The sequence below is a fragment of the Pipra filicauda genome, unplaced genomic scaffold (genome assembly GCF_003945595.2).
Source record: "Pipra filicauda isolate LSUMZ 115617 unplaced genomic scaffold, ASM394559v2 scaffold66_size7647185_pilon, whole genome shotgun sequence".
NCBI classification, from domain to species: domain Eukaryota; kingdom Metazoa; phylum Chordata; class Aves; order Passeriformes; family Pipridae; genus Pipra; species Pipra filicauda.
Genome location: NW_024104831.1, coordinates 7,538,150 through 7,552,363, shown reverse-complemented (window position 1 = coordinate 7,552,363; position 14,214 = coordinate 7,538,150). Strand labels below are relative to the sequence as shown.

The following is a 14,214-nucleotide window of genomic DNA, read 5'->3' as shown; positions in this document are numbered from 1 at the left end:
TAACATTTGACAGGATATTCTTGTCAAAGTGCATAGAACATCTGCTTTTTATCTACTGCATGGATAACAAATTCACACTTATGAAAACTGCACCCAGATACCAAACAAATGCACTATTACTGGGGAGACATTCTTCATTTGACTAAAAGCTTAATTGTGTTTTAAGTACATTTAAGTATTACATATAAATTAATCATAATGAAATGAAAAATAATGTATCAGCACTGTCTCAACAAATTTTTAAAGCGGTATGTAACAGCTTCTGTATAAACTTTGGTTTAGAACCTCTCCAGCCTTACTTTTTAAAAAGAGTGCACAATGTATATAGTACTCAATAAATGTGACTATATATATTTAATCATTGCCCACATTTTACATATAGATTATGTATAGCACTCATTTTTGGCAGGCGCTAAAACTTGAGCTCCACTCATAAAACAGGGTGCCAGTATCTGATTTAAATGATTAAAAGCTTTTAGGCTACTTTCCTGAAACAAAACATCTGAGAACACAACAGGAATATCTTTAAATTTATAAAGATAAATCTTATAAAATCAATTTCCATTTCCACAAGGACAATCAAATATAATTTATACTGTATCTTACCTACAAGTAGAAAATATATTCTGCACTCTAAGTCCCAAAAGAAGTTGGCTAAGGGGCTCCATGAAAGCATCCTGTCCCACACAAATGCCACCTTCTCCTCAGCACTAAGCCAGGGCTTGGACCTGCAGCTGGTTTATTTGCTAGGGAAATCAGTAATGAGTTAACAGGCCCTATCCTGTCCCCTGCCTTATGTGATTTGAATATGTGTATACAAAGAACAAAGGGAGTGGAGCACCTGTTAGATGAGCACCCATCTTCATTGCCTTCCCCGGCAGCCACAGCAAATATGACACAGAATGTAATAAATGGGGCACACAATACAAAGTACATTTAATTAATAGAAGTAAGTAAACGCACCAAGTGTACAGGTTATATAGTTATTAACTTCCCTTAGTTATAGTTCCATAAAAAATACCCTGATGCTACATGCTTCTGCTTATTTCAAACTAGAATTAGTACTCAGAATATTTTTTTCAGATCTTTGCCAATGACAGCCTCTCCTCTTCTGTTACAAAAAACATTAAACAGCTATTAGAGAGCCTCACTTAATTTTTTCCCTAGGACTTTTCAAGCCCATAAATTTTCTGTACTTTTTTTCCTTAACATAAGCATAACTCAGCAAAGAGTTTACTCCCTTTCTCTAAACAACACATGATGTCAAGTGTCTATCAGGCATCTTCAAAATAAGAATCCTATGGCTAGAGTGGACAGCTTACTACAGTTGTTGAGCTAGCTGCTGATTATTGTTTGTTCTGCATTAATTTACATCAATAAATTAATATTAATGTAGGATTTGGATTTTGTCCAAAGCTGTCACTCACCATACAAATCAGCAGCAAATCAGGCAAACCCTCCCACACTTGTGCAGTAACAGTTTGCAACAGCAAATATTTGCAGCAACAGAGATGGTTTATCCATACAAAAACACATTATATTTTTCACTATACAGCACTTAGGCAGGCTATTATGGATTAACAAATATTAGGCTAGACTGTATCCTGCTTTGTGCATGAGGGACTGGTAGTAAGGAAATGCCTCCCCTCATCGTGTGCTAGGAGCAGGGGTACAGCAAGGTTCTAACCCTCAGCAGAAGGGCCAAACATTCAATTTTTACAGTAGTTAAAGGGAGGCGAAAACACCCAGATCCTTCCAGGTCCAATGGAAGACATATAAGGGTTAAGTCAGGCAAACAAACACAGAAATACAGTGGTCCCAGCAGAAATAATATCACCATCTGACATTAGCCAGGAGATGAAGAGGGTATTTCACATATTCCCAACGGCTTCCTGGGTCCATTGTCCTGCCCCTTCTGAATGTTGTTGTTTATAACCTGCTTAATCCACTTAACTGTAGGCTAGATATATCAAATCACAACCTTTTATAAAACCCGAGTTAGAAATTACTATCTACTATTTCAACATATATTAAAATATCACAGGTTCCAACTCATTTCTAACTGAAATGGGAGCTTTCACATTGGCACAGAGCCTGTGTTGGTGCTTTAAACACCTGATATGGGCAAAGACACTAAAAAAAAAACCAAACAGAGTAGCAGTTATGTTTTTCAAGTGTGTCCCCTCATTTCCAGCATTTGAATAATTCTTGATGTCACTAATATGCTGCAAGTTTTACACTGAATAACACACAAATGTAGTGCATGCTAAAAATGCATGTTATTTTTTCTATAGAATTCTAACTTGCGCTAGTCGTTAAATGGCATTTAGACTTTACGAAAATCAAACCTCCCTCTTTTGAATAAAAGCAACTACATTAAAGCAACATTATTTGCTGTACTAGCATTTTGAACACTTGTGTTTCTGCAAATTTTAGTTATTTTATTACTAAGAAGTAACTTCGTTATGTGCTAAACTTGTTAGAGGTTTCCACAGAAACAATTACACACGATATGCCTAATGGTAGCCAGAAGTAATGAATTCCTGCTAAAGAAAGCAGTGAGGGGACCATCGGTCCTGACCCTCCTTTTGACACTATGTCGTTTCAGACGCCTGCTCTTACCTGACCTACCCTGCAAAAACACACTGGTCAGATGGGAGATAACTAACAACAGGATTGGGAAACACGTGCTGGGCTGACTTACGTGCACGCTCTATAAACTCCAGAAGGAAACACCACCTTTTCTGGAGGTACTACTATGATATAGTGAATGTGTCGGTAGTTTTACTGTCGGATGTTAAGCAAAGGTTGTCAGATAAATTCTTCCTTTTCTTGCATTGATATGAAGTAGATTTAAGAAGCTATCTGCTTTTTGTTTGTTTGTTTGTTTGCTTGCTTGTAGCTGATATCTATACAACCAGAGATACAAGCCTGTTTTGGCGACGCAAAACCCCATCACCCGTGACCAGCCCAGACGCACTTGTGCATAACTCGAAATAACCCGCGGCAACCGGGAAATGCTCGTTGTCTACGTGTACTTTCTAGTTTCTCTCCACAGACAAAGCCTCGTTTTGTCTTCTCAAGTAACTGCTTTCAAAGGCTACACAAGCGAACCTCATGGTCCAAACACCCCATTAGCACACCGCAAACCCCAGCCACCCCCGCACCCCGCCGGGAGGAGCCGGCCCAGGGATGCCGGCGCCCAGCAGCCGATCCGCGACGGAAGAGGCCTCCGACGGAAGAGGCCTCCCACGCCCGAGCCCTTCCCGGAGCCCTCCCGCCCTCGCGGCCGCGCTGCCGGGGGTTGTAGTCGGGCGCCGCCGCCGCAGAACTACCGGTCCCAGGGAGCCGCGGGCGGGCGCGGTCAGGTGGCGCCCAACATGGCTGCGCCGTGCCCCGGCGCCGCGCGGGGCCGCTGAGCGCTGTCGGGGGGGCGGCGGGGCCATCATGCAGAAGATCAAGTCGCTGATGACCCGCCAGGTGAGCGGTTCTTCTAAGGGGGGTTTTTCCGCGGGGGTCCGGGGCTCTCCTAGGGCCGCCGTGCCCGGGCCCCCTGGAGGGCCAGCGAGGCGCGGGCATCGCCCTCTGCCCGGCTGCCCGGGGAGGGAGGGCTCGGGGCGTGTGAGGTCTCTCTCGGGGCACAGGCATCCACCTTGTTTTTCTCTTTACACCGAGAAATGGAAGCGTGCGCGGGTGCCAGCGCGTAGCTGTGTCACACCAGACTAATCGCTGTTGGAGATGACAGGGCCGGCCTGTGTCATGTTCCCTTTTTGACATGTAATTTTGTAGCGCTGGGCTGTGTTTCGGTAGCGTGGCTTTGTCTGACAGCAAACGCTTTCGATCCAAAGGTAGGCGAGGCTGTGGAGGTGCCGGGGACGTATTTGGGTGGGCACATATTGAATATGTGTCTGTCACTGCGCTGCTGTGTACCAGTTGTACCAGTGGTCTTTAGGATTATGTAGATCTAAGCCTACGTTTGGACCAGTATTTCTCAGGTTGAGAGTCTTTTTAAAGAAGTGTATCAGCAGAACATTTGATAATTCATGTATATGAGATACATCTGAAATGAAGCCTGTTTGTCCATGTGTCTAGATTGGAGAACTTAAATAATCACTTGTGTCACCTACCACATCAAATATTCTAGATAGTTACAGAAAATGATGAGAAAGTCAGAAACTTTTCTTTTTTAAACTATGTCCTCAGAGTCATAATGCTTATGCAGGAGGCAGGGCTTAAAAATGAATACTGGCACAGAAGTGGAATTTGCAAAATAATCTTCTGTTTCCCTTCAGTATAGGGGTACTTGATGAGTTTACAGCTTGACTAAGAAAAATAGTGGGAAGTCTGCCCAGTGTGGATATGTGATCTGAAAATAATACGGCTTGAACAATTTTCAGTCCTTGGAAAGGATAAAGTTCCATTTAGCATTTGATAAGTGAAACTTTTGATTGCTTCTGGAGATAAGCTGCTTGTACTGCTGATTTTTGAGAGGTTATGTGAAGGATTTTGTGTGAAGTACAAGAAGCTGCAGCAGTTGCTTTGTTTATTCCTTACCTTGAATTTCTGATGCATAGAGGTGAGTCATCTTTGATGGTGGTAACTGGAAAGGGAGGATGTTTTGAAATGATGCACAATAAAATCTGAGAATCAACACCAAAATGAAGAGGTTTTGCATTCTGGGAAGATGAAGCAATTGTAAAATATAGTAGTTACGACAGAAGTGATGTACAACACTTTAGCATTGTCCTTTTCAAAGGACAAATACAAAACTTTTCTCATTGTAAACTTACATAGTAGTTTTGCAGAGGTCCTTTTGTTTCAAAGAAATATAGATACCTAGAGCCCGAAAGGGGCTTGCAAAAAAACTGTTGGCATCAACTGCAGGAGTACTTAGGGTTTTTGGACACACTTTCATTTTAAAATTTAAAGTAATGTCTGGAAGTTGAGAGGAGGATGTAAGTGAGCTTTATGAAGAGAACGTTAGTAAACTGCACTGAAAAGGTGCATAGTGCAGCATAAAGTTGGAAATGCTTAGATGTTTGAGGAGCATAATTTATAGACCAATGATCTTGCTTAAATGTTTCTAGAATGAGGTCTTAGCTTTCCAACCACATCAGAGTATTTGTCAAAGGACCTACAGGTATCTGTTCAACATCAGGTAAGATTGTGCAGTTTGATTGCAAGATACATAAAGTAGTCAATCATAACTGATTATGAAAATTCTCTTAAAGGGTCTAAGAAGTCCTCAGGAGAGTGTTAATGACCTCAGTCCTGTTGAAAGCTTTCGGATTCCTACTAAGGTATGATACAACATCCCTCCACTCCCATGTCCTTAGTTTTTATTTTTTCATTTTATAGTTTGATGACACTTTTTTTTTATTAAACACAAGGTTTGCTATTGTTCTTTTTTGAGAGTTTTGTTTCTTGCTGAAAATATTTTATTTTATGAAAGAACTAAGAGCTGTGAGACAAACCTGTTCACCAACTCTGAATGAACTTGCATGAAAATTTCTTTCTTGAAACTTTTGAGTTGTCACCGGATGCTGACCTTAATATTATCTAGGTTTCTTACTGGAGTGAATTAAAAAAAAAAGAAGGAGAAAGGAAAATGCCTTTTTTAATGTTTACTTTGGAAAGTAGATACTGTATGGGTAGCCTGTATAGTTCTGGTCTTGATATTTAGTGTCTTCATGGTTTTGGTGCTGTAAGTATATTTTGTAGTGTCATGGTTTTGATCTTCAGCATATATAGTTAAACTCATGTTCTATTTTAAAAGTTGTATCTTTATAATAATAATAATAGCTTTTGGCATTTTGTCGGTCTCAATACTTAACTAATGGCAGCTCACTCTCATCTCACAAGGCATGCTGAATAACTTGTGTGTCAGGGAACAATTACCACAATATTTGACCGTTCCTTATACCCTTTTGATCTGAGTGGATGATTCACAAGACTTCTGTGGATTTATTCTATTATTCTCCCCTAATCTGGGCTTTGCCTTTAACCAATAAGATATTTAAGTCACTGACTTGAATTTGGATGGCCATTTACAATAAAAAAACAACCCAAAAGACTACTTGTGTTTCTTTGCCTCTATAAGTACTGTGTAATATGGTGCTTATGCTGAGGCCAACCAGAAAATCAGCATTACTGTATATTTAAAAAATCAAGTAAGAATCTCTGAATTGGTACATGACACTCTATTAAACAGTGGCCAATATATTGATATCAAAGAGCAAAAGTATTCAGTCGCAGCGATGTTGAAAGAACTGTCTCATCTCCATGGCTTAGATTTCAGAATTGCAGATTCTTGCCACACACTGAGCATCCAGTTTCAAACTGTGTTTTTAACGAAGTTGACTCTTCATGTAAAAGTAGATGAAGGGTATCTTGGCTAGATTTCTGTTCTGTAACAGTTTGATGTTACGTGTCTGGTAAGTCTAAGCTGTGTATCAACAACAATGGGAAATCGAATACTTCTCAATAATTTGTATTTTTTTCACACATTTATGTCAAACATATGCAATGTGAAAAAATTATCTGCATCTGTCCTGCAAACAGAAATGTGGGCCTGAAAAACCTAGATTGCATCAACATCGGAACTTTTAATCTGATTACTTTTTTTTTTTAGAGTTGATAGAATTAAAGTGTTATTCTCTCCTGTGCCACAGAATAAAGCTTTTATATTTTTCAGTCTTTTAATATTTAGGGTAGATTTAGATTAGATGTTAGGAAGAAATTCTTTATTGTGAGGGTGGTGAGGCACTGGAACAGGTTGCCTAGAGAAATTGTAGATGCCCCAACCCTGGTGGTGTTTATGGTCAGGTCGGATGAGGCCCTGAGCAACCTGATCTAGTGAAAGGTTTCCCTGCCCAGGGCAGGGGGGTTATAACTAGATGATCTCTATGGTTTCTTCCAAGCCAAACCACTTTGTAATTCTATAATTATGTTTTTTTCCTTCAAAAATGTTTTAAGTGACTAGTTCTCAAAATAACAACTATATGCAGAAGATACATTCTATATTTGGAATATATTCAGAGTTGCTTTTACCTCCTCAAAAAGCTGTATTGAAGGAAACTCTTATAAATTTGAGTGGTTATTTGATTATCTGTATGATGCTCTTAGTCATATGGTTTATATTCAGGGAGTACTGTGAGGAGCTGGGAATTGGACTTGATGATCCTTATGCGTCCCTTCCAACTTGAGCCATTCTATGATTCTAAGAGTATAATGAATGTGTTTTGATCAGTTTAACTTCTGGTTAGGGTCCCAACCCATTTGTCACAGTAACTTTACTTCCAGCCCATTTCTTTAAGAGGAATGATTTACATTGTCATGCCTCCTCAGCTTTGTTAAAGCCTTTATTGTAGGATTTTACTTTTCAGGTGATGAGACATCAGATGAGGTGCAGTAATATGTTTCTTGTCACTGGGAGGGTAGATTCAGATATGCTGAAAACAGGAATTTTGAGGGTTGAGGAGAGGGAGATGTTGTCTCTGTTTCTGGTATGAGTAACTGTCAAGGAGGTTAGGTTTCAGTACTGCAAATTGAAAGTCATTGAGCTTTTGGATATTGGTATTTATTTTGATCTAAAGCTGTATTCAGTGCCCTGGCAATGTACTGATGTCACAAAACAGAATTGTATTATAATTGTAGGACCAAGCAGCTTTGCTGGATATAATCTAATGCCTCTCAGTAATTATTGTATTTTAATGGACAGGTTTGGTAAAGAGAATTCACTTTTGAATGCAAAAGTAAAGACTTAGGAAAAGGTACAGATTTTTAAAGGCAATGAGTAAAAGCATAACTTTGTACTGTTTCAAGCTGCTACTTGAACACAAATGTTTTTCTTTGCTGCCCTGTTTTTATAACTCTTTTTGTTTATATCTTGAATCATGAAAGTCTCAAGATGTTTGATGACAGAATGGTTATGATGCTGCACTTTCATCATCACACTTCCACATTCGGTTTCATATCTCCAGATTGATTTAGGGCAAGTGTTACTGAAAGCTTCAAAAAACTGTGTTAAAGCTATGGAGGGCTATACAGAGTGAAAGGCTGCAGGGCCAGCATGAATTACTGGAAACAGCACAAGCCATTGATATATCATGCTGACTCTGGGAACAAAACCATGTTTTTGAGATGAGGGACTGTCACACTAGTTTGGAGGTCAAATGGGAAATATGGAGCACAGGAAGAAGAACATGTTGACAATTCATCTCTTGATGGCAAATCCGGCAAAATTCCTTTGAGTGTTGATGTCTGAAAGTTGTTAGTTTGCTGACTGCTTGCTGGCCAGCATGTTCAATGATGACTGTGCTTCTCAATTTTTTATTTTTAAGGAATGAAATTATTTGGTTCCTGGGTATTTTACTGAGTGAATGCACTCACATTAACCAGTATTCCAATACCTTCTGCAACTATCTTGAAAAATTTCAATTTGCTTCCATCACATGAAGCCAAATCACTAGCAAAGTTGCTTTACTCTATGTTCCAATACAGACTCATACAGCCAACTCACACAAAGTATGTGTATAATAGTAATTGTATCATAGTAAGACGTAAGTGTATAATAGTTGAAGTCTGTGTTAGTGTCTGCAGAGCAATCAAATCTGAACTGCTGGGCTGGATATAGCAGGTTGACCAGAGAAGCTGTGGATGCCCCATCCCTGAAGGGGCTCAAGGCCAGACTGGACGGGGCTCTGAGCAACTTAGTCTAGTGAAAGGTGGGTTGGAAATAGATGGTCTCTAAGGTCCCTTCCAATCCAAACCATTCTATGATTCTGTGATGATTCTATGATATCTAGAAGAAAAAGTTGTTTGCAGAAAGACTTAATATCTTTTTTGTCTGAGATACCTTACTTCACTGGCATGCCTTGATTGCCCTGGCAAATGGTAATTCTTTTTGAACCATTCTGGAATTGTCAGCTCTGTTGTTTTCCAAGCTGATAACAGTTTTGTTTAGCAGATTCTGTCACAAAAGGGTGAGATAGGTATTTTCTATGCTTGAATTCAAGTTTGTGGGGTTAATGATGAGTTGACTTTGAATTAGATTATGTTTATTTTGATGATAATCAGCTCATACACAATATACAACTATTATTTGACTTTGTGGCTTATGGTGGTAAACAACACCAAAAGTTTATTTTTTATGCTTTTCCTATAGATATAGAAGTATGGCTTTGTTAGTCTGTGTGGGCTTCTATTTCCCCAGCAGTAGCTGAGTGCTTCAAAGGAGTGCATTAAGTGGTGGTGTGGCTAATAGCTGTTCTATAGGTCAGCTTTGTTGTTCTCTTAATCAGGAGAGCTGTTTTCACAGTTTGTTTTGGTTTAGTGAGAGCTTTTTAATAAGTACTCTCTATACATACTGAAGGAGGAAAGAGCAAAAGAAAGTTCTGGGCTTTTTCATCAAAGATAGGGAATACCTTAACTTCCCTGTGGGACTGCCTTTCCGCATGTGGGGGAAAGTGGGCGAGAAGAAGGGAGGAAAAACAAAGTGAGTTTATGGATATAGTTATATATACATTATGGATATAGTTATATATACATTATAGAACACATATTTTATATCTATCTATCTCTTTGTATATAGATAAAATTAAATGATTTGGTTTATGTATATATGTATATAAATACTTTTTTATATTTTTTAATTTCATAGTGGTAGGATGTTGCAGTATACCTGCTGATTGAATCTGTTGAGCAGAGCCCTCATCCTGGTATTTAGGATTGGCTTTTAACGGAAGTATTATTCCTGTTCAAAATGGAAGGATATAAATCTACACCATATTCATTGGTGTGTTTTTGTTTCATGACGAAGAAGGAGGCTGTGTCCAAATGAGTATAGCACAGATTTGGCTCCTGGCACTCTCTGGGTAGAGGTACATAGGCTGTTTCTAAACTTCAGCTTCTAATTAGATTAGATTTTTTTTTTTTTTTTTTTATCTGTGTAGTAGCAGTTACCTTTTTTCAACGTCTTCACTTCCCAAGTCTTTTAGTTGATAGTGACTGGAATACAGAAGGTGTTTGCTTCAACTCCCTACCAGTAATGCTTCATTCAACAGAGCAATATTGGTTTTGCTGTTACAGGCAGCATAGAATACAAGGAGAGTGGGAGTGTGACGCACTGGGAAATAGCTGGGTAGTCATCTAAAACTTGCTAAACTGCATTTCAGATGAGTCTGCAATGAGATGACTCTTCTGAAATATATTTCAAGGAATTGCCACAGGCTCCGAGATGGTAAACTTTTATTTCCGCACAACAGGAAGGCAAAATGATGTGAGAAGTGTGTGGATGCAAGCACTGTATTTTACTTGGCAATGGCTTCTTCAAGTATATAAAGCCATCAGACTGGTAGGGTTTTTCTTTTTTCTTTCCCTCCCTAGAAGCTGTCTTTCACTGATCTATTTAGGGAGCATTATGAAGAGATCTGCTGCTGAGGATTGCACTGATGGCAGCCTGACAGGAGAAATTGTATTTCCATGAAAGTATGATCGAAAGTACTGGGGGAAAAAAGAAAAGCACAGTTGGCTTCACAAGTGACACAAGTTTTACTCAGGAGGTGAAACCTCTTGCTGAAGAAAACTTTGTAAAAAGGAGTAGCCCATGACACAGCTTCTTAGATGGCTGTTGGCCCTTTATTGCTTGGAGAGATCCAACTGCTGAACGTGTGTATTAACCTGGGCAGGTGGATTGAAGTGACTGCTGTGGGGTCCACCTTGCCAATATGCTGCTCTTCTTCATCTCCTATATATCTAGTTGATTCAGTTTAGCAATGGCAAAGTCCTCTGCATGATTGTTATCATATGATTCCCTCTGTTGCAATTTTTTAAATTCAGAATAGCACTTGGAATTGCTGAATTAACATAAAATTTACTATTAAGTATGTTTTAATGATGACTTTTTTAAAGGCAGATACTTAAGTGGCAATAGTTAAAGGTTTTGAGGTGGAAAAATGCCTTGAGGGATTCAATAGCACTTCCTTCTTTCCCTCTGCAAAGTGTGTGAGTACAAGCTCCACATTGCTAAATCTGGCCTTTGCTGAGGCCCCTGAAACTGTGGGCTTATTTATATATAGCAAAATTGTTCTGTATATCTAATTGAAGGGATGATGAAAATTGAATATCAGCAAATAAACTGTAGCCAATGGTGGTTGCATCCTTCAGTGGTGAGTGAATACATTGGCCTTCAGCATATTATTCCTTGAAACTAGTGGAGTGTAATGTACTGGAAGGTGCAGGTTATCATGGCATAAAGTCTGGTGGCAGACAGTGTAATTTATATGGGAGCTAAAGCTTATCCTGGAGAGTTATCTCATTAGACTGCTTTTCTAAAAAAATATACAATATAATGAAAAACCTTGTCCATTTAAAAATATTTTCCTGAGTAGTATTTTGGCAAGAAACACGGACGTGAATGGTCTTTCTGAGGCAGGATAAAATACTTTCTTAGCCATTTTCATAGTCACATCAACATCAGCTTTATGTTTGTCTTGGAAACTGTGGTGTTCTATGACAGCAAATGTCATTGATAAGGCTTCATTGAAATCCTAATATTAAAAACATGCCTCCAATTCATTACCACATGGATCCAAATCCAGAATATGTGTCCACAGTGGCTTTCTTAATGCATCTTTATCAGATGTCAGTTACCTTGACCTATGCATTAACATATTATTTCACCAATATGACAAGATATCAATGATGCAGATTTTAAATGATCTTGAGGATTTCCCCTTGGGTTTAGTTTTTCATCTTTTTTCTGTTAGCAAACAGCAATGCAGGAACTTGTAGGCAAATATCAGATGATAAATTGGATCGTTCCATTTGCAATGGTTCAGTGGACCCTGTTTCCTGTCTTGGATAATTTTTAATTTTAATTTCATATAGCTAAAACTAAATGTACTGTAAGATGTGAAGCTGATTTATAGAGGGATGTACAGTATAAAGCTATGATTTGTTAAGGAGCCCAGAGGGAAATAATTTTTGTTTGTTTTAAGGGGCAGGAATGCATATGGTTAGTTATTAGCTTCATTACTTTCTAAATTAAATTAGTGCAAAAGTGGTATGCCGTTGAGTCTGAACGTGTGTGTCCTCTGCCAATCCGTGTGCTCTCACGTGAGGGAAACTTCAAACCACAGATTAAAAAGTTGAAACAGACTCTAAAAGGACTATTTGTCAAAAATCTTCTTGCTCTCATCCCTAACCAGCCCTCCTGTCCTCTGTTTCTCGTGATCTTGGTAAAGCGGAAACATGAGGTGGAAAGGTGTCACTGCTGGGTGAATTGTGTGGCTGGCGCTGAAGGGACAGTCCTGGCTGCCTGGAGTCCTGCCTGTCTCTTTGGTGCCGGTGTGGAGCTGCAGGCGCTTCCTGAAAACTTGTGTTGGCACCTTCTGCTCTTCAGTGGCAGGAGCTGACCCAGCCTTTGCTTTCGTCTCGGCAAGACGTTGTTGTGGCTCGTGGCACTTGGGATGCGCTCGCTAAGAGCAGGTCCACGCTCCAAATGCGTCTTTAAGAGTTTGCCTAAAAACCGGCATCAGTTTCCTTTGATATTGTTATTTATTATATATCATGGCTGGGCTTCGCGAACGAAGATTTGGGAAAGGCTCTATCCACATTTGCTACAGGCACGCTGGTGGCTTATGAGGCCAATACGTGACAGACATATCCGATTGCAAAAGGCACAGCAGAAAGACTCCTTAGATGGTGTATTCTGCAATACACGGTTCTTTCTGCGTTGCCTTTTTTCCTCAAGAGTGATCCTGTGTGTGTTCTCAAAGGAGACAGCTGCGTTACAGATGGTGTGTCTCCAGGCCTCCCGATTGGAGGCCAGAGTAGACCAGTTATGTTGATCAATATGGCCAAGGCTGAGATGTTGTTTCAGGGAGTCCTTGTATCTTTTCTTCGGGGCTCCTCTCTTGCGGCAGCCAGTGGCAAGTTCACCATAGAGCAAGATCTTAGGGAGGCGGTGGTCCTTCATCCTGGAGACATGCCCTGCCCATCGCAGCTGTGTTCTCAGCAACATGGCCTCAATACTTGTGACTGCTGCTTGCTCTAGAACAGATGTGTTGGTCACATAGTCTGACCAGTGGATGTTTAGGATTATTATATATGTTGTTATATATATAGTTATTGATCTGTATTATTTCCTTGTTTCTCTCGGCCTGTTGGTGCAGTCCGTGCCCTCCCTCGTTCACCTGCTGCCGGTGCGTGCTGTTGGTAGATGGGTCGCTGCGTTCACCTGCTCTGGTGGCAGTGACTGCATCAGGCGTTTCAGACGAGATCAGAGGCGCCTGGGGCCGCCCAGGAGAGGAAGAAGGTAGCTGCGAGGGCTTTTCTCCGAGTGACCCGCTGCCCCATCGCGGCTCGAAGACGCGTTCCAGCTGCGGCCTCGCCCGCGGCCCAGCGGGTGGCGCCCGAGCACCACCCGCTCCTTCAGCCTCGGTTGTGGCCGCTCGGGATCACGAAATACGCTGGAAATCTTTTTTTCTGTGTATCAGAGCCGCTGCTTTTTGTCTACCCCCCTTTTATTTATTTTTCTTTCCTTTTTTTCTTTTTTTTCGCCCCTCTCTTCTTTTCCGGTGAGAGGTATTTCAGAGGAGCAGCGGCTCCTTCTGATGCTCTTCCAAACCGTCCACTCGTCACCCCTTGGCTGCCCCCAACTCTGTAGAAAAACAGCACCTTGCTTGCATTAAAAGTGTCACTTTGCCTCGTAATATGTACACATTGACCTTGTTTCAGTTGATGTACAAAAGAAGCAAGTTAGTGGTTGTTTAGTCAATTAATCTAAAATCTGATGTCTCTAGCTAGTGAAATAAGCCCTTGAGCTCTTGGTGATGAAAATACAGGCACTTTGTCCCTGTAACAACCTGGCACTGTTGGGAGGCTCAGGGTCATTATGGGACTCTTCAGTCCTCTGGATTGGTTCACCAGGGTTTAATTCCAATATCAAGCAATTTGGTCCATTTTATCTTTATTTTTGATGGAAGAATATCCTAGCACTTCTCCCTTTAGAGTGTCTGATGAAGGATTTTTCATTCCTTTGATGGGAACAACATCTGGGACAGGATAAGAATTAGTTGCAATGTCCAGTACAGCAGGGGGAGTCTCAGTTCTTGGTTTGCTAGCCACTGGTAGCAGCTGAGTCATTGAGAAGACTGAGGGGAGATCATGACAGCAAGGAGGGGAATGCTTACCTCTTGAATATTAGCTTTC

At 40.4% G+C, this 14,214-nt stretch overlaps 2 protein-coding genes across 11 annotated transcripts in view; one reads left to right on the top strand and one right to left on the bottom strand.

Moving 5' to 3' along the window:
• Positions 1 to 3,248, bottom strand: part of HEPACAM2 (HEPACAM family member 2) — a 28,259-nt gene extending 25,011 nt beyond the window's left edge. For 6 of the 10 annotated variants that reach the window (XR_005566232.1, XM_027749214.2, XM_027749212.2 and 3 more), the window contains exon 1: positions 607 to 3,248. Coding sequence is in view for 7 of the 10 variants with exons in the window: in XM_027749214.2 (XP_027605015.2) it covers positions 607 to 676 (70 nt within the window). In the remaining 3 variants the exon portion in view is untranslated. The remainder of the gene's footprint in view (positions 1 to 606) is intronic. The other 4 variants (XM_039388616.1, XM_039388617.1, XM_039388620.1 and 1 more) reach the window with 4 other exon arrangements.
• The window catches only part of VPS50 (VPS50 subunit of EARP/GARPII complex), an 84,415-nt gene continuing 73,368 nt past the window's right edge, over positions 3,168 to 14,214 (top strand). Inside the window, exons 1-2 of the mRNA XM_027749129.2 lie at positions 3,168 to 3,480; positions 5,232 to 5,300. Of these exons, the coding sequence (XP_027604930.2) occupies positions 3,193 to 3,480; positions 5,232 to 5,300 (357 nt within the window). The 5' untranslated portion in view covers positions 3,168 to 3,192. The remainder of the gene's footprint in view (positions 3,481 to 5,231; positions 5,301 to 14,214) is intronic.